Raw genomic sequence first — 19,143 nt, 5'->3', positions numbered from 1 at the left:
CTTGTAACTATTGTTTGAGCAGTAAAAACGGTCTGTCTTCATTTGCCTTGTTTTTTTTTTTTTCTTTTTCTTTAATTAACATCAGATCTGTGCATCTCACGGCTTAGGTTTAGGTATTTCTTCTATTTCTTGGAAAATATCACTGCAGGACAAGTTTCTAACAGCTGTGACATCGGTGTTGTCCAAAAATACCTGAAAGAATTTAGTTTTCAACAGGCCAAATAAAATCTGATGAGTGCTGGTACCCCTCCATGCCGCCTTTTTCTGTACCCCCCTAACCCTTGCCAGGTTCCAGATGGGATTATCTTTTGGTCAAGAGGAGTGGGTGCACCCTGTTCATTAAGTTGTGAAAAGTAAGCAAAAATACATTTTGTTAGTGTGGTCATTCTATGGAAAAAGTAATTAAAACCTTCATTTTATCCATATTATGTTTTGGTAACAGGATTCACGGTGACCTGCTTGGTAGCACTGTTGCCTTGTTCTCCCAGCGTAGACTCTCTCTGGGTACTCTGGCTTCCTCCCACAGTCCAAAAACATTTTTTTTTTTTCTAAACTGCACTTGGAACGTGTCTCTGTGCGTGGATGTTTATCCTGTGTGTCTTGACCTGCAGAGGTTGTATCCTGCCACATGTCCAATGACTGCTGAAGATGGACACCCGGCCTCCCGGCCCTGGAAAGACGAGCGCCGCTTGTCAAGCGGTTGTAGACGGTGGATATTTTGGCAAGGGGTTTACCTGCAATGTGAAAATTAGCTCTCACCCTGTAATAAACATGTAAAGTGTGTCCATAGCTCATTGACAAATACTGGTACAGCAACACTAATGTACACTAAACTAAAATCTTGTAACTCATAAGGATTCTGTTCTTCATCAAATGAAATTTATTTTTTGGTTTGCCACTACATTCCTGACAAATGAAGAAATACTTATATTGTTAACCTTCTGTCTGTTGTTACTCTGAGCCTTACAATGAAATTTCCCAATATACACTGTGAATCTGCAATTGAATGACAAAGTCATAATTCTCATTTTCCTGAGGCACCCCCTGATATACGGTAGAATTCATGCTGGACCCATGATGTGAAGAGCTGCTGCAGTAAAAAAAATCCCCAAACCATGACACTTCCAGCTCCATGCTTTATGGTTGGGTGAGGCATTTTGTATAAGCCAACCATGTAATCTGTCCTGGAGTCCAGATAGTCCAGGTTTAGACACATCTGTCCAAATAATATAATTCCAGGAGTCCTGTTTTTGTCTGTGTTCTCTAGGACAAACTTTTCTTTTTTTTTTTAAATGCAAGGGTTTTTTCCTCACAAATCCCTCATGAACATCACATTTTGTAGGCTTTCTTGTTCTACAGGCATACATTTTCATGTCAGCAGTAACTAGAGCCAGACGCAGGTCCCATGATGACGTTTTAGGATTCTTGGAGCTTGCTTTTAGCATCCCGTGGTCTGCTCTCTGGGTTTGGATGGCCAGACAGATGCACCTCGTCCTGTTTTTTGTGCGTTCCTCTCTTAGATTATTTCCTTTACAGTGGAGCAGTTCATTTCAAATCCTTTTAGGCTTCTTTAAATCCCTTACCAGATTCTGCTGCGGCCTTCTTTCACACCAAGTTGATCGCTCCCAGTTCATCGGTCAGGAGCACAACAAACTGAACCCCTGCAAAAAGGCGTGTGATTTTAGCCATTTTTAGCGGTAGTCAATTTGATTCCCACTAAAAAGAAATCTATTCCTCTTCCCCAAAAAAATTCTTGTTCTTTTTTTTTTTTTTACATCTTTAGAAAAAGTTGAGAATGTGTCATCTTCAGTGAAGGATGGATGATGCATAGACACATATACTGACGGCTAGATTAACAGAGGGGGATTTTGCTTTTAAAGGTATACTATGCAACCGGGGTTGATTTTCCAGCGAGGCTCCCCCCAGAGGGCGAAAGTAAAAGTGCACTGTCGTAAAGATGCTCAGCTGTTCTGGTTCCTCCGTCAAGCCAGGCGCGGTTGATTTGAGCTTAGACAGGCGAACGCAACGAATACAAAAGTCGAAAAAACGGCAGTACAAACAATGACTAACACAGTAAAAGTATGAACATGCACACAGAGAGAGAGAAACCATTCCAATGCAGTATTTCCCCTAGGAATTTGGGACGACCGGCGGAGCGGAGCGGGGTGGAGACAAACTTTGCGCCGCTGAGCGGAGCGGCGCGCATATCGAGTTAGTTTTATTTTTTTATTATTATTATTTTGGAATGTCGGCGAGGCGGTAGCGTGAGGGAAACCCTACAATGTTACTTACAATCGCATCAGCAGAAACGCTAGGTCCGCGTCAGCCTTGCAGCCTTCTATGTTCACCCGTGTACGACTCCTCTCTCTGTCCAGAGCCCTTTTCCTCTTTCTTGCCTGCTCCAACATGGGCTTTCGCTGTTTTCTCGCTGGTTCCGCCATGATAACTGCACAAATATCGCCACTGCGCTACCAACGAGCACACCTTTCACTGCGGGCGTGTAGCAATTCTCGCCGTAAAGCAAGACCGACTCTCGCGATGCACAGACTACTGAGCCTGTGAGTGCGGGCCGAGAGCTCCTGCAATTGCAAGTGCGGTATTTCCCCCACAGGCCACCAGGGCGGCCGAGAAAACCTTAGTTCAACCTGAAATGACTCATTTAATCATCCAAAACGGTATGGAACATATTAATTAACTGAAAAATGTTGCATAGTATGCCTTTAATGATTACTGTGATCAACATTCTGGCCAACAGTACTGCTTTTTTAGGGGCTTAGCTCGTTTCAGGGAAAGCCAATGTGTGCAGAAGGAAACAGCGCCTCCTGCTGGAACCACAACATAAAACGCCACAGAAATAAACGCAGCCTGTGTCCAAAATAAATCTAAGAGCTCCGTCGTCGTCCCCCCCCCCCTGACTGTTTGTAGTTTTAAAACACATTTTGGACAAGTTGTGGTAAATAATTATTATGTCACTGTCAGCTGGAGTGAAACGGACGGGCTGTGTGTGAGTATCTTATTGCCTGAGCTGTCTTTGGTTAGCAGAGGGGACGCAGTAACGTGGATGAAGCGCAGCCTGCAAACCCATCTGAAATCTCAAGGAACAACCCGAGCAGCGAGAGTTTGTTTTAAATATCAAGCTATCTCTTTTTTTTTTCTCCCCTCCGTTCTTTCTCCCTGAGACATATCCGAGCGGACACAAGTGGGAGGACACTAACAAATGTTAATGCTGAAATATGAGAGAACGGAACCGGGGCGGGTGAAGGCACATGGGAGAGCACTGGTGGTGTCGCTGCTCCGGGCTGTAAAAGAGGAGGAAGACCCCCTCCAAAAAAAAAAAAAAAAAAAAAAAAAAAAAAGGAGGAGGGGGGGGGGGGGGGGGGGTGAATGCTTGGATCTAGATTTGTTTAAGAGGGATGATCACAACAACTCCGCACACCTTACGCTCAAGTCCACCAGCAGCGTGGATCTGTAGACGGAGAGGACGAGTTCAGTTCCAGTTTTGACGCGGACTCAAAAGGAGCCAAATCCATCCAGAGAGGATAACCGATATTCAGAAGCTTGCTGAAGCCAAATATATATATGTGAAAAAAAAAATGCTGCGGCTGTTTTGGAGATCTTGGAGTCTTTCGTGGACCTTGTTTATCTGCAGCATGTGCAGAAGCGGTGCGCAGGAACCACAGTAAGTAGCCCGTGTTGCGAGTGATCTTTGAGACGAGCGCAGCGCCGCGGAGCCAGCCAGTTACTATAAACATCCGAGATTCCTTTTCTCTGCCGCGCAGAAACCCGTGCAGGAGCTTTTAGTGGCATATTATCTTCTCCGCCGCCTTCGTTTTCACCGCCCTCATTCACTGCTTGGCATCGTCGGGGTCAGGGTGATAATAAGTGTTCAGATCCTGCGCTTTCTGATGTTGCTGTGGCGGGACATGACTCAAAAGTATGTGCTGTGAGAATGACAAATATAAATAGATTCCTGAGCTTGTCAGTGGACCCTCTCAGACCCCGGGCGCACACAGTGATGCCCTCAGACAGCTGCTCCAGTGGGTAAAAGGGGACCCTTGGGTGTCATTAATTAGACGTTGCAAAGAGTCGTGACAGGTCAAACGCAGCTTTGGTCGTCAGGTGGCCAAACCTTAGGGGAAGTTTGCACATCCACCACCTAAAAAAACACACAACCTTGTGACCAGCTCTCTGAGACCTCCCCTAAAATGCTCCCCCCCCCTGGCATGCTGAGCAATAACTAACCCCCCCACCCTGAAAAGGAGAACAGCTGGGCAAAGAGAACTTGATAAACAGCAGCCATGTGATTGAAATAAGTACCACCTGATCCAGGCTCATCCTAGAGCGAGTTAAACTCTCCTCAGATCAAACGCATGCAGTCAATTTCCCCGTATTATCCCCCTCCCCTCCTGCTCCTGAGGTCTTATTTTCCAGGGATTTTCTCATGACTCTTGCACTGGAACGTCAGTTGCCTCTGGCCCTAATGCCGCAGCGCTGTAATGCCAACCACCTGATCCTTCTCTCATGCATGCTCAAGGCTTTGCTCAACCCTGATTCGTGTGATCTTCATTGAAGGTTTTCAGCGGAAAACAAAAAAAAAAAAGAGAGTCGGTGTTCTGAAGCCGAACTAGACACAGATGAAGGTTTTCAGACACACATTGGTTTAACAGAGTCTGTTAGGCTCTTCATTAAATGGTATGAACGGTATATATGGCATGCACCTGAGGAGCAAAGCAGTCTCCCTTTTGCTGCCAAATGATAAGAAAGCAACTCCATCAGAATCCCGAAGGTATGCTGTGGTATCTGGCACCAGCATGTTAGCGGTGGATTGTTTAGTTAAGTCCTGTAAATTGAGGTTACCTTCCATGGATCCAGCTCCAGCACACACAGGGTTCTCTGGTAATTCAGAGGCCGAGTCATCTTGTGCTCCTCAAGCCAGCCCTGAGCCCTTAATGCCGTCTGGCAAAGGCGGCATTGTCCGGCTGAAAGAGACCGAAGCCCTCGGGGGATTCTGTTTTTTTCATGACAGGGTGCACATGATCTGCTACAAGACCAGAAGTAGCACACGCTGCTACAGCTTTCTGGCCTCCTTTCCAGATCCCGATGCCATGCGTTCCCCAGGTAGAGGCGCAAGTACCCCCCCATCCATGTGATGTAAAAGAAAACGGGACGCATCAGACCAGTCCACCTTATTCCGCCGCTCAGTTCTGATACTCACCTGCCAGTCATTGGTTATTCTGAACAGGGGTCAGCATGGATGCCCTGACTATTTTGCAGGAGCAGAACTGTAGGCAACAAACTGCGACTCACTGTTTCCTTCTGACTCAACTGTCACACTGCAAAAACGGATCTAAAAATAAGTAAAATGTTCTTAAAGTGAGTGTATTTGTCCTTGATTTGAGCAGGTAAATAAGATTATTTGCCAATGGAATGAGTATTTTGACCCCCAATATAAGATAATTAGACATCCTGCACTTGAAACAAGATGATGGAGAAAAGTTGTTGCTATTTTAAGTGCAAAACTCTTATGCCATTGGCAAATCATCTTATTTACCTCCTCAAATCAGGGACAAATGCACTCATTTTAAGAACATTTCACTTATTTTAAGTTCCGTTTTGCAGTGCAGAACCGGCATATAGCTCGTCTCCATTGTGCCATAGAGTGCCTTGAGGGGAAATTTGTTGCGAATTAGCACTATATAGATAAAAATAAACCACAGGAGCAAGCCTGTGCTTCCCACATAAATCTCTGAGCTCTGTACTCCCGCGACTCTGTCACCATTTCAGCACCGTTCCTTCCTTGAGCCACTTTGGACAGATAGAGACCACTAAGTACCAGAATCACCTCCCAAAAGCTGGAGCTTGGGTGACGCTATCAACCAGTTTAGGCATCACAATTTTGCCCTTTTCAAATGGCTTCAATCCTTGCTCTTGCTTACTCACCCTGTCTATCCATCTACAAACATATGACATTATGAAGACAGAATCACTGCCACTCGTCTGTCGTAACGTTATGCCCGATTGGAATATATACCCAAAAATGGGTATGCTTATATAAAAAGTGTGCAAAAGCCTTAAAATTAATGGTTTCTATAGAGACTCTGTGACCCACCAGGTGCCACTCTGGAATAGAGTGAGCTTGTAAATCTATTTCACTTCCCTTACATCCCTCTCACTGGGTCCACCTGTTTTAATTACTCCTCTGACTGTAAAACTGGAAAATACGAAGCAACGATATTCTGTAGCAGTTTCCAGGTTTATGAAGATCCACACACATCTGTGTTGCTTGAACGATACGTTCTCTTGTCTTTCCTATGTTGAATAATGCTTAAAAATGGGCGCTTGTGCCGCATCATAGCTATGCTTCAGGGAAACAGGAAGTTGCACATTACTAATTTAAAGCTCCTAGACACAAAGGTTGGATTTTTCTAAGGTTTTTTTCTAAGAGTGAGATTATGCTAATGCAATAAAACAAGGTTTTATTTTAAGCCCTTTCACACCTTGTTCCCAGGGGGTGCCGACAAGTGTGAGCTGCTTATACATGTCACACAACAGGTTTTTCTGGGACTTAAGGTGAAGTTACAGCCTGAGTTGGTGGACAAAACCTGGCCAGCAGCAGACAGACGTTCTATCAGTTATTTAACCTCTCACTGATGACGATCGTTAGGTAGAGCTGATACTTATTAGACGAGTTGGACATTTGAAGGTGAGCATCCATTAACCCAAGATATAAACCTAGCAACTTGAAAAGGTTAATGATGAGTCAAAGGATGGCCGGTATGATTGAGCTCGTTGGATGCCAGAGTGGTTAAACATGGACGACTATGTCTAGCTTAGTTCACACAGTAAGACTAATTGGATTACATTTCCAGGAGCTGTGAAGCCAGTTATCACCATGTCCATGCACTGAACACAGTACTAGGAACAGTAACAATTTTTAGATTAAACTTTATTCACTTATTCATCTCTAGGAATATGTCTGCAGGTTTTCCAGGAAAATTTCAAATGCTTTAAAGATGGATTGAGCCCGTTTTTTTCCCCCCTGTATTTAAAAGCTGCTTGTAGATGGCCCCTCATAGCTGAGGTCTTAGCAAGCTCAATGGATGACTGGAGTGAAAGACACGTGTAAGGTCTATTGTCAGTTCTTTACTACATTATGTTAGATAGAGTAATTGTTATGGTATTTTATTTAAAAACCTGCTACTCCTTCATCTATCCCCATATTTCTTCCAGTTTCTTCCAATAATGATAAGACACACCTCAGGCCAGGTCAGTATAGGGTGAGCTTTCTGATGGTAGTGTTCTGGGAAAACCTTTTACAACCCGTTGCATTGGTTAAGTTTGCAAAATAATTTGTCTGGTGTTTGTGAGAGCCAAAGTGTTGCAAAGTTCCCGCTTTTAATTTTCTGGTAAAGATACCTGTAATCTTTCATAGCTACAGGGTGGTCATTTGAACCAAGGGCTTAATTTTAGACACATGAGACTTATGGGTCGCTGTTTTCTCTGCCGGTCTCTTCTGTTTAAACTTTGACACCTCTTTCCTCCGTTGTCTCCTATTTTTCTTCTCCTTTCATCTGGTCTCTTGTTTTCTTCTCTACTACCTGCCCTCTATCTCATCGTTTTCTGTCAGGGGCTACCTGGTCACCGCCCCGTCTGTGTTCAGAGCCGGCGTGGAGGAGACAGTGAGCGTCACCATCTTCAACGCAAAAGCCGAAACACGCGTCCAGGTGCAGCTGTCGGTGAAGGGACAAGCCGTCGCCCACAACCACAGCTCAGTTTACGGTGAGATTTAAGGGGAAACCTGCAAATAGCAGGGAGGGTTTGTGTGTTCCCGAGAGACTATGGTTCAGTTCAGTCTGGCCTTTAGGTTTTCGCTGTACGCAGAACTTAATTTGTTGGACAGCACAGGTAATCGATAGCGCAGCTCGCTCCGTTCTGCTCAGAATGAGACGGGCTGCAGCTGGATCTGCAAAACTCCTCCGGGCAAACTCAACCATACGCCTGCAGCTCTCTTACCATACGAAGAACTAACTTAAATGTGCAAGTAACACAATTATTACGGAACCCTTTTCACTTTGAGTTGTCTCTGCTTCTGCTCCTTACAGATAAAGGCACCATCAAACTGAAGGTGAGTGCAGCGATGTGTGGAGCAGCTGAGCCGTTGCCCTGCATGTACACATTCCTCAGGTAGCATGCGGATCAAAACTTGCGTTATTAGTAGGTGCCTGCTCACTCGTTGAGAATAATGTAACAAACCCTATGTGATATGCAACAGCTTTTGATGCCGCATGTATGTTCACTGGCTCCCGAAGACTGGAATCAGTCAATCCATCAATCTAAGTTGATTTCCTTTCCCACCTCGTTGTGATTTCTTCTCTCATTCTCCTTTGTGTTATAGCCTAACTTTGATCTTTTGAACACATCTTGGTGTTTAGTCAAAGTTCCAGTGTAATTTCACTTTTTTTCTTTAATTTAGCCTTGATCTGTCTGGACTTTGGTTTAAAATCTTTGCTTTCACACCACCAGGTCCCCTCCGGTCTGAGAGGGCAGGCCCTTCTGAAGGTCTGGGGGAACCGTCAGCTCACCGAGAGAGGCTACATTTTCCACAACTACACCTCCATCACCGTGGAGAGCAAGGGCTCAGCCGTCTTCATCAAGACCGACAAACCCATCTACAAACCCAAACACAAAGGTTCCCTCATAGGGCAGCTGGTAGTCGATTAGCTAAATCGCCCATAAATGTCGAGCACAAGGGTGCCTTCCGAGCCTCTTGCAGAAACTTTCATACAGCTTGAACCTTTTCACCTGTTGTCCTGTTACAACCACAAACCTTAATATATGTGATCGGGATTTTATGGGACAGATCACAGTTTTCCGTTTTCTTTTTATGTCAAAATTAAAAATAGCAAAAGTGTGATGCACTTTTGAATTCAGGTCCCCATACTCTGATACCCTAAATAAAATCCAGCGGCACCAACTGCTTCCAGGAAATAGCAGATGCAGTCCACTTGTGAGTAAGTCAGTCTTAGTACAAATACAGCTGTTCTGTGAAGGCCTCAGAGGTTTGTTAAAAATAGCACAACTAAGACCCAGGGATACAGCCGACCGGCCAGCTTTAAAATGGTGAAGGAGTTTGAATCAGTTTTAGGTTGTGAAGCACTAATCCGAGCTATGAACAGCTAAACCCAATAGGGAAGCTCACAGTGTCAATAAGTCATTCTCTCCACCAACCTGCCTTTATAGAGGAGTGGCAGGAAAAAAAACTATTCTTGAAATAAAGCCAGACCTGTTATGGTCAGATGAGACCAAACTGTTAACTGCTTGGCTAATTTAAAACCAGCACCGCGCTTCGCGATGAACACAGTATCCCTGTGGTGAAGCGTTTCTTCAGCATTCAAACAAAAGCTGGTCAGAGTTCATGGGAAGATGGCTCGAGACGGAGCATTTTGTTTATTTGTCCCATAAATACCTGGTGACGTGCATTGAAGTTTGGGGATGTAACATGACGAAATGAGACGTTTAAAGGGGTACGCGTACTTTGACGGGGCTCTCCAGGTTGTGGGTCCCAGCTTAAGAACAAATCCAGAGATGCTTTCATTATAGGATCCTGGGGAATGAAATAGTAAAGCGTTTCTAATAAAATAATGTATTTAATACATTATTACTGGGAAATAATCATATGCTATTGTTTCAGTGTAAAATGTATTTACGGGTATTCCTTCTTGTTTTCAGTGCTTATTAATGTCTACACAGTGACGCCTGATTTGAGGCCCATAAATGAAAAGGTAATTGCGTATTTAAGCCTAATCAAAGCCAACAATGCTGACCCTAATGAATTCATTTTAATAATCTGTTTCTTTTATTGCAGAAAATACAAATTCAGAATTGCCAGACTTAAATTTACATTCTTCATCTGATATATGTACATGTTAATTGTGTCTATCTTGGTATAACATGCAACAACTGTAATATTGGCATTTTTTTTTTTTTTTTTTATCTTTGAGTTTGACTTTTTTCACCTTGAGAGCTAAGATGAGAGAGCCAGTTTGCCCTGTGCGCAGGGAAATGAACAGTCATCTGTTTACAGAGGCCAGGTTAGAGTCATTTCGTGTGGAATGTTTGCAGTGGCTCCAAATATGCTGTGTTACTGTGTTGACACAGTTTATTGATGTTTGCAGCTATGAAAGTGTTGCAGGTACAAGGCAAGACTCACTTCCACACATAATGAGTGTCAGATAAAGGGAATCATGGGATGAAAGCCCTGAGATAAAGCATATTTTCGTGTAAGCGGCTTTAGGTTTTTGTATCCTTTTTCATGCATTCTTAACATTTTTTTGTCTGTTTTTTTTTTTTTTTTTTGCAGATCGAAGCATATATTTTGGTAAGTGAAGAACAACCGGACCACCCAGGGTTGGCAGAGCCGTGTCTGGAAGGGGACAGTGGCAATTTTCATTTTTCAACTTGATTTGAGATTAAAGAGGAGAAGTCAAGGCAGCTCATCCAGATAACAGGGTGCTCTTTGAACCAGGGCAAGGATAAACAACATGAAAGGAACCTCTTTTCTTTTCATTTCTTCTCTTCTCAAAAGTTAGCAAATAGCACACGGGGGCTTTTTAAATGAAGTATTTACTCTATAAGGAGTTGAAAAGAGATTTTCTTTGGCAGTAGTTAGACTCCACCTCTAAGGTTCATGTTTCTCTCAGCCTTGAACTTGGTGAAACTGGTTTAAATAGGGTGGTGTGAAACTGACACTGCACAAAAGACTGTAGATCCAATGGCATCCTAATTGACTCTTTCAGGATCCAAGAGGATCTCGGATGATCCAGTGGAAGGGTCTTAAATCTGTCTGCTGCGGTAAGCCACATTCCCTGCAAAAATAATACGTATCATTTTGTAGGGTTAGCATCTAAATTCCATCTCTCATCATACGAGCTCTGCTAAGACTTTAAGCACATAAACAAATAGAAATCAATCCACCTTTGTAGTTATGAGCATACAATTTAGTGTTCTTTTTAGTTGATTAGGAGAATTCATATTTTAATGTTTTGTTTTTTTCTCACCTTCATAGGCATTGTGAACATGAGTTTCCCTCTGTCTGACCAGCCTGTGTTTGGAGAATGGTTTATCTTCGTGGAGGTGCAGGGCCAAACCTATAACAAGTCATTTGAAGTGCAGAAATATGGTGAATCAATCCATCCATGCAAGAATACATACCATACGTGCATGCCTATTATTTTAAAAATACCTGTGCTTCACTGGACCTCGTATATTTGGGTTATTACAAGTCTCATCAGCTTTACAAGATAGAGTATTTCACAATGTTTTAACAAAGCAGTTAAGCTTTTTTTTAAGTTAATTATCATGTTCTTAGCAGGCGCTGCTACTACCAGAACATTGTTTTTTTTGTGCTATTGCAACACGCTGTAGTACAAGGCTATTGACACAAGACAACAAAAAGGAACATGTTTTGTTTCCTCTCTAACAGTAATGCCCAAGTTCGAGCTGGTTATAATTCCACCCCCTTACATCCATGATCTCAGCTTGTGTGAACAGGCCAGTATCACAGCCAGGTAGGTGATGTTCCATTTAGCTTTGTCACACAGCGCCTTGCATAACTATTCATACCCTTTTCCACATTTTTTTCTCGTTAGAACAGCAAATTTTATTCCATTTGGGCTTTTATTTGATGCATAAACACAATTTAGCGCGTCATTGGTGATTGGCTGGAAAATAATATTTGATTTGTTTTGTGCACCTATACCAAGCTTTAAAAAAAAAAAAAAAAAGCGTAAGTGGTGTGAATACTTTCCAGGGATTTGCTTAATGAAACAGTTTAAATCTTGACGTCTTAAGTTTGGGACTGTTTGGCTCATCATCCACAGTAACGTTATATTTCTACACTAGTTTTGTCTTACGGTTCTTTGCAAAAAAAATTAAATTGCATTAAATTGTTTCTATTTTTCAGTTTGTACTGTATTTTAGTTGTATTTCTTTTTAAGACGGAGCAACACAAAGTAGCGCAAAGTTAATAAGTGTAAGGAAAACGTTTTTTCAAAAATTTAGACATTAAATCTGAAAAGTGTGGCATGCATTTGTATGCATCCCCACTTGTAAGTCAATGCTTTAGTCCCTTCATTGCACCAATTACAGCTGCAGTTTTTTGGAGTTATGTCTGTACCAGCAAGAGTACAGACATAGAGACAGAACATGTTTACCCTTTTTTGTCAAAATAGCTCAAGCTCAGTGGATGTAGATTATATGTGAAGACAAAATGCTCAAGTTTTTCTTTTTTACAGTTTTTTAATTGCATTTAGGTCTTGACCATTCTAACACATGACATGCCTTTTAGATTAAAAATAGTGACCTCTACTAAATGGCTGAGATGGTACTTAATGGTTAAAGTACAAAACTGCAAACAAATGGCACCGACAACAGAAAAAGTAACAAACATATGCATTTTCACATTTCCACTGTGATACACCTTTAGAACATGGGTTGCATCGTCCATGCTTGCAACAGCGAAGAGGCCAATGTCCCGTAGTGCACATCTGGTGTGGCTTTGGTCGTGAGGGTCCTTGGGTGTATTTTTTCTTTTGCAAGAGGGAAGAGATGAGTGATGGTCAGCCAACTTTGGATACTGTCTTGTTGGCTTGTTTCATGCTTTAGGAAACTGCCAGGTGGAACCCTTTTCAGAGACATCGGTTCCTGGATGAGATGGCCATAGTCCCGCTTGTTGACCAGCCAGGAATTAGCAACTCACAGCTCAAGGATGTGTCCAAATAGAGGAATATACCATCTCTTGAACTTAGTCCTGGGCTCCATCAGAATACGTCTAATAATACTCCTGCTCCTAGGTCCTGTTCCTTGACCTTTCATGTGGATCAACAATAAGAACTCTATTGTGGGTAGGAAAGGAGCTCCGAACTGCTGTGCCGATTTCAGACAGCTTGTAACTCCAACAAGCTGCCCCAGTCTCAAGATTGTTACACTTTTCAATTATGCATTACTTTTTATTGCTGTCACGTAAAATCCCAATAAAATAGATTGAAATTTGAATTTGTAACTTGACAAAATGTGAAAATGTTCACAAGTATTTTTGCAAGGAGCTCTATTATCCAATTTAATAAATTTGAAAATGCAATCCGATGAGGCCCTTATGTCAGATTGAAAGTATCTTTTGAAAATAATAACATTTAAGTAGGTGTTAAATTCACTTTTCATTAAGGCTTAATTTCCGTGCCTGTGCAAATTCTCAGTTTTCCGGGTCATCGCAACAGCAAACAGGTTAAAATCAGCGGCAACCAGACTTTCATTCAGTTCTTTCTGAAGATTCACTAACAACTCAAGCCCACATTTCTGTATTTGAAAAGTTTTCTTTTTTATTTCACTTATGTAATATTCTAATATTAAATGTTGGGTTTTCATTAATGGCAAATAATAAGGAAAAAAAGGCTTGAAAACATCCGCCTATGTGTAATTATTCTATGTAATGTGTTTCACTTTGTGAACTGAGTTATTGAAATTCACAGATTTTTCCAAAATATTTTGATCTATTGAATGGATCTGTCTGTCTTGCTCACGTGTTCTATGTTCATCTCTGATGTGTCACCTTCACACAGGTACACCTTTGGAAAACCAGTAACAGGAAAGTTGACTGTGAATATGACTGTAAATGGAGTTGGATACTACCGCCATGAGATGGGCCAACCAGTAATTAAAACTATGGAGGTAAGTTGTGTAATTATTACCAGTCTATCGATAACTTAAAAATCATTATATATCACATATTTACAATCAAGATGGTTTCCGTTTCTGTATAATTTAAAGTTTATCATCAGTGTTTTAAATATCCTGTTTTGGGATCTCTTTTAGAACCGTTTCTTTGCTCATCCAACCTTACCAGTCTATGGCATTTTACGTCCCTGTTTAGATTAAAGGCTCTGCGAATTTCAGTCTTTGCGTGAAAGATATGATGCCGCTGGATGTGGCCGATCACTTCAGGGGGACAGTAAGCATTTGGGCTTCAGTGACCAGCATCGAGGGAAGCAGGCAAACCACGTTTGATGATTCAACGGCGGTTCATAAACAGCTCATTGACATCAAGTACTCCAAAGATACCCGCAAACAGTTTAAGCCAGGTCTGCCTTACAAAGGGAAGGTGAGATTCTATAAAGTAGCTGTTGACACTATGGATAAATAAAAAGTTGGAGGTTATTGACCTTATCCCCGCTCTTGTTCCCACCGTGTTTGCAGATTGAGGTGACCTATCCTGATGGGAGCCCAGCTGATGGGGTGAGGGTGCGCGTTAAGGCAGAGCTGATGTCAAAGGACAACGTCTACACCAGCGAACTGATCTCCAAGGACGGCGAAGCCTCATTTGAAATCCCCTCCATCCCTATAGCTGCTCAACATGTCTGGCTTGAGGTCAGTAGCTTCTTATGAAAAGGAAGATTGATGGGAAAAACAATCCTGAGACACGTTTTACAAAGTTTTAGATATTGCTCCGTTTATTTCAAACAGACAGAAGTGACATCCATTGACGGCAAGGCAGTGGAAGACCAGTACCTACCTAGCTACCTGTCCATTAGCAGTTGGTACTCTCCAAGTAGGTGTCACATCCAGATCCAGAGTCCCAGCGCCCCTCTTAAAGTACGGTTTGCTTCATTTGTCTTTTTGGAAGTCTATGCTAAATTCAGATTTGCTTGCGTTTGGACCATTAAAAAAAAGAAAACAAAGTAATGAGTGTTACTCATGTCGCGGTTAACTCAGCTTTGACTCTTCCTGTGTTTGTAGGTTGGCCAAGAGGCTGAAGTGGCTCTAAAATCTACCTGTCCCTGTAACTTCACACTGCACTACGAGGTGGCGTCCAGGGGAAACATTGTCCTGTCAGGCAAAGAGCCAGCCAACACGACGGCCTCGCACAGAGGAAAAAGGGCCACAGTGACCTTTGATAAGAACGTTCACACCACACAGCTCCCTTCCTCTGCCTCTGGTAGTCATGCTTATGTTTATCAGTCTTGAAACTTTACTTGTCCAGTTCATTCATCTCAATGTTTCGGACGGCGTCATCCCACTTAGCTTGCTTCTCTCTCACTCTGTCAGGTGTTGCAGGGTCTTTGTCCGAGGCTGAGATGGACTCCTGTGTGTCTTATCTGCGTTTTCCTGTTAGTCACAGCATGGCGCCCCTCAGTCGTCTGCTGGTGTACTACGTCAGAGAAAACGGCGAGGGCGTAACGGACAGTCTGCAAATCTCTGTCCAGCCCGAGTTTGAGAACAAGGTCTGTTGACGTAACTGTCTGTATTGTGGTATGATATCTTGCTCATTCAAAGTATTGTTGGTTACTTTGCACCTGGTTCCACAGCAGCACTAACTTCAAGAAGCCCTTCTTTTTGCCTGCCACTATTAGTCTCTCACACGGTTGAATAGGAATTTTGTCCTTTTCTTCTTTATGCAACATTTCTTTATTAGCCGGATGAACAAAGCAAAGCTTTAGCTGTCAAACAGGTGCCGTTGTGTTTGGCTCTTTCTTGGTATACAAGCTGCCCTGGTTCATGTAACTTCAGAACAAGCCCGAATTATCACTCCACCACTGTATTTAGCCGCTGGTATGCTGAGTACAGTTTGGTCTCCAAGCAATGGTGCTGTGAATTATTTCTAAACATCTCTACTTTTTTGCATCTATATGAGAATGGTACTTATGTATTCATTAGTTTAATGGTACTTATGTATTCATTAGTTTATTCTTATAAAGCTTTGCAAATCTGGTTGATCTGATTGATCTCTTCTAAGGATGGGAGGCCTTCTCCCAACCTCTTCTGAAACAATTCCCACTTCCTCTGTCTATGTCTAATTGTGCTGACATAATCTAGTTAACTAAGGCCTATAGAATTGGGGATGGACTTTTTTTTTTGTATTTCTCTGAACCATTGCATGGTTTTATGTCAGGGCAAGTTTATTGTGACCTTCAATTTTTTTTAATATTGGGAACTTAAATGTTTTCCACCTGGGGAAAAAAACTTTATCACTGTAGAATAATGCTTCCAACTGTCTGGAAATGGCAGACAACGTGGGCAATAACGGCTGAGGTGGTCACACTGATGATCAGTTGGATTAACATATTTAGATCCTATGTAACCAGAAAGGTTATACTGAATAAAATTCAATGGTGTTTCATTTCAAATTTGAGGTCAGTTCAAATTTGGCCTTTGTTTCTGCTTAATAATGACAGTGTGACATCTGTTGTTAGTTTTTGTATTACTTATGTTAGATTTAAATCACTTGGAAACCCAGTAAAGGCTAGTTAATTTTTACCACACCCTAATATACAACTTGGTTTTTATTATAACTGTAAGTATCGCATTCTCATGATCAGCCCTGTGGTACTTTTGCTGAAAATATGGTTTTCAGCAGGGTAATTTGTTTAATCCTTAATAAGTACTAAGTAATAGTAATAATAACAAATGGTAAATAAAATGGGTGGACTGACTGTATATATTTTGGAGCTGAGCCTGAGTATCCATGCTTCAGCCATCGCACCACAGTGTAACGTCAGTAAACAAACAGCTGTGTTGGCCCAACGGCGTTTCCCAGTTCCTGCCTGAATTAGGTGGAGTTAACTCCCTGAAGTATTTACAGCCCTCTGGTGTGCCCTTACAACACTGTGCGTGCCTGCGTGGGTGGGTAGTTGGTGTGTGTGTGTGTGTGTGTGTGTGTGTGTGTGTGTGTGTGTGTGTGTGTGTGTATGAGCACGCTGTAGGAGGGGTCAAATGGGTATGATGAGAAAGCAACCATGCAGGCCACAGGCAGATAAGTACAGTCAAAACATGAGAGGATGACAGGTTGCGGCTGGTGAAAGGACAGCAGCGGCGAAGAGATTAACGGGGCTAATTTGTAACTGTGTGGTTAGGAAAATAGTGTTGATGTGTAAAAACCCATGGCTGACCCTCACCGGCCCCCCCATCTGTAAAGGGCTGCCTTTTCCTCTCCATGTCATGTTTTTTTTTCTTTCTAATTATATCTTCCTCGCTAAAACTTTGGTTCCTAACCTTGTGACATGCTAGGTCCAGATTTGGCCCAAAAACATAAATAAAATTTTTGATCGACATGAAAATAATATACAAGGATGAGTTTAACATGTGGTTTTATTTATTTATTTGTAATTTTTATTTAGAAATGTGTTTTTATTTTTATTCTTTTTTTATTTTTTATTATTTTTTTTGCATGCATCAGGTCTAAGTTTCTTGTGGTTGTTGTTTGGGTTGCAGGTGTCTGTTTCTTTTTCATCTAACGAGTCGATACCAGGAGACCCGGTGACCCTGCGTGTCCGGGGGGAGAGGGGCTCATGCGTTTGTTTGGCCACTGTGGATAAAAGTCTTTACCTGTTAAAGCCCGACTTCCAGCTTAGTCCCAGCAAGGTTTGTTGCATTACTATTGTTTCTCTAAAACTATGTTGTTATTTAGCTTTACGTGTATGCAAAATGCTTTGGAGTTTCACCTGGAGCCCTAATACACCAAGTTGTATTCCTCGATGTGGATGTGTTTGCACTGTGCAGGTGTTCAAAGAGATGGCCGATTTCGATGTGTCGGATGTCTTTGGTGTCCCTAAAGATGACGGACACATGTGGTGGCCTGGACTATCCTCAAAGAGACGCAGGCGGTCATCGGTGTTCCCATGGGACTGGGACATCACTAAAGATGCACGCTTTGCTTTTACAGTGAGAATACACACAGTGGAAAGTGCCCATAACGATGTAAAAAAAAAAAAGAAAGGCAGCCAATTTGTCCCATAAATGTATGTTTGTTCTCCTTGTTTTTGTTTTTTTTTTTAAACAGGAAACAGGGCTGGTGGTGATGACAGATATGGTGAGTTTAAACCACCGGCAGAGTGGAGGGATGTACACCGATGAGGCTGTTCCTGCCTTTCAGCCACACACGTCGACTGTAGTGACTGCCGTTCACCCCCGGCCCACAACCAGGTAGGACATCCTGCTGAGATGGCTGAGGTCATGTCTGTAGATCAGTGATTGGTGTTGGTTACGTATTATTATACAACTGCATGTCAGGTTGAAGTAGGAACAATACAAGCTTGCATGATAATGAATAAAAGAAAACACCATATGTTCTAAGTTATTGGGTACCGTAGCAGGTTAGTAGGCTAAGTGGTTTACGGCCTGTTCTCGTGTATGTATGTACACATTATAGCCTCCATGCACCAGGTATTTCCAAATCTGGGGCATTGTTGGTTGCCTCATGAGACCATCAGATCAGCCTGGCTACTTTCCGTTAAAGAAAATTTGGAGCAGTTCACCAAACGAACGTCCAATCAGCGTTGGCTTTGAGGCGGGTTGAGGTGTGACGCAACGAGAAGCGCGACAGTTCAGTCTAAAGAACATGGCGGCTTCAGCCGATGAAACTAGCGTTAGCGTGGCTATCGAGCAAGTTTTATCGGAATTACAGAGTATTTCTTCACTGAAAGAAGAGCAAAACACTGCTCTGGAGGCTTTTCTCAGAGGAAAAGATGCTTTTGCTCTTCTCCCGACTGGTTTCGGCCAGAGCTTGTGGTTGTGTTTTCGTCGTCGCTGTTAGTACGTCATATGCTTCGTTGATCTGATTGGTTTATTTGGCCCGTCTATCACCAACATAGGCCAATCAGCTAACCAGTATTGTCGGCCCTTCCCAAAATTACTTCAACGGAAGGTTTCCAGATGGATATGCGGAGCAAATCCATCTGGCGGAGTCAGGTTACATTGTTGGTCCTTCTGGGTGGACTTCACCTCCTGTGTGCCACCATAATTTGGTGGAGTGAAAGTTGGTGGAAAAGTCTGCCTGATTTGTACAAGACTTGAACTTGGGACCAGAATACATTAGGTCAGAGATTATTAGTTTTTTATTAATGCCGATAAATCAGTGACCACATGGTTTGGGTGATTGTCAGGGGTCAATGCTGGCCAGATGCTGCAAACCAAGGATCTAATTATGTGGTGCTTAGAACAGCTGCCTCATTCCACTCTAAGTAATCTTTAATTGTGTCTCTGCCTGTGTTAATTGGATGAAGGGAACACAGTGTGAACAGCCCTGTTTCACAACAACCTCGGTTCTGCAGCTTTGCAGAGATGCCTCAGGCAAGCTTATTGCTTGTCTCTTCT

At 42.5% G+C, this 19,143-nt stretch overlaps 1 protein-coding gene across 1 annotated transcript in view; it reads left to right on the top strand.

The window, feature by feature from the left end:
• Positions 1-2,912: 2,912 nt before the first annotated feature.
• cpamd8 (C3 and PZP like alpha-2-macroglobulin domain containing 8) overlaps positions 2,913-19,143 on the top strand; it is a 60,537-nt gene continuing 44,306 nt past the window's right edge. The window contains exons 1-18 of the mRNA XM_012864788.3: positions 2,913-3,679; positions 7,628-7,779; positions 8,103-8,125; positions 8,524-8,689; positions 9,730-9,782; positions 10,361-10,378; positions 10,797-10,851; positions 11,066-11,179; positions 11,483-11,567; positions 13,617-13,725; positions 13,928-14,155; positions 14,251-14,421; positions 14,518-14,646; positions 14,791-14,989; positions 15,100-15,275; positions 17,263-17,412; positions 17,551-17,712; positions 17,831-17,973. Coding sequence (XP_012720242.2) covers positions 3,594-3,679; positions 7,628-7,779; positions 8,103-8,125; positions 8,524-8,689; positions 9,730-9,782; positions 10,361-10,378; positions 10,797-10,851; positions 11,066-11,179; positions 11,483-11,567; positions 13,617-13,725; positions 13,928-14,155; positions 14,251-14,421; positions 14,518-14,646; positions 14,791-14,989; positions 15,100-15,275; positions 17,263-17,412; positions 17,551-17,712; positions 17,831-17,973 — 2,219 coding nt within the window. The 5' untranslated portion in view covers positions 2,913-3,593. The remainder of the gene's footprint in view (positions 3,680-7,627; positions 7,780-8,102; positions 8,126-8,523; positions 8,690-9,729; positions 9,783-10,360; positions 10,379-10,796; positions 10,852-11,065; positions 11,180-11,482; positions 11,568-13,616; positions 13,726-13,927; positions 14,156-14,250; positions 14,422-14,517; positions 14,647-14,790; positions 14,990-15,099; positions 15,276-17,262; positions 17,413-17,550; positions 17,713-17,830; positions 17,974-19,143) is intronic.

The sequence above is a fragment of the Fundulus heteroclitus genome, chromosome 9 (genome assembly GCF_011125445.2).
Source record: "Fundulus heteroclitus isolate FHET01 chromosome 9, MU-UCD_Fhet_4.1, whole genome shotgun sequence".
Taxonomy (NCBI): Eukaryota; Metazoa; Chordata; class Actinopteri; order Cyprinodontiformes; family Fundulidae; genus Fundulus; species Fundulus heteroclitus.
This window is presented reverse-complemented; position numbering and strand designations above follow the sequence as displayed.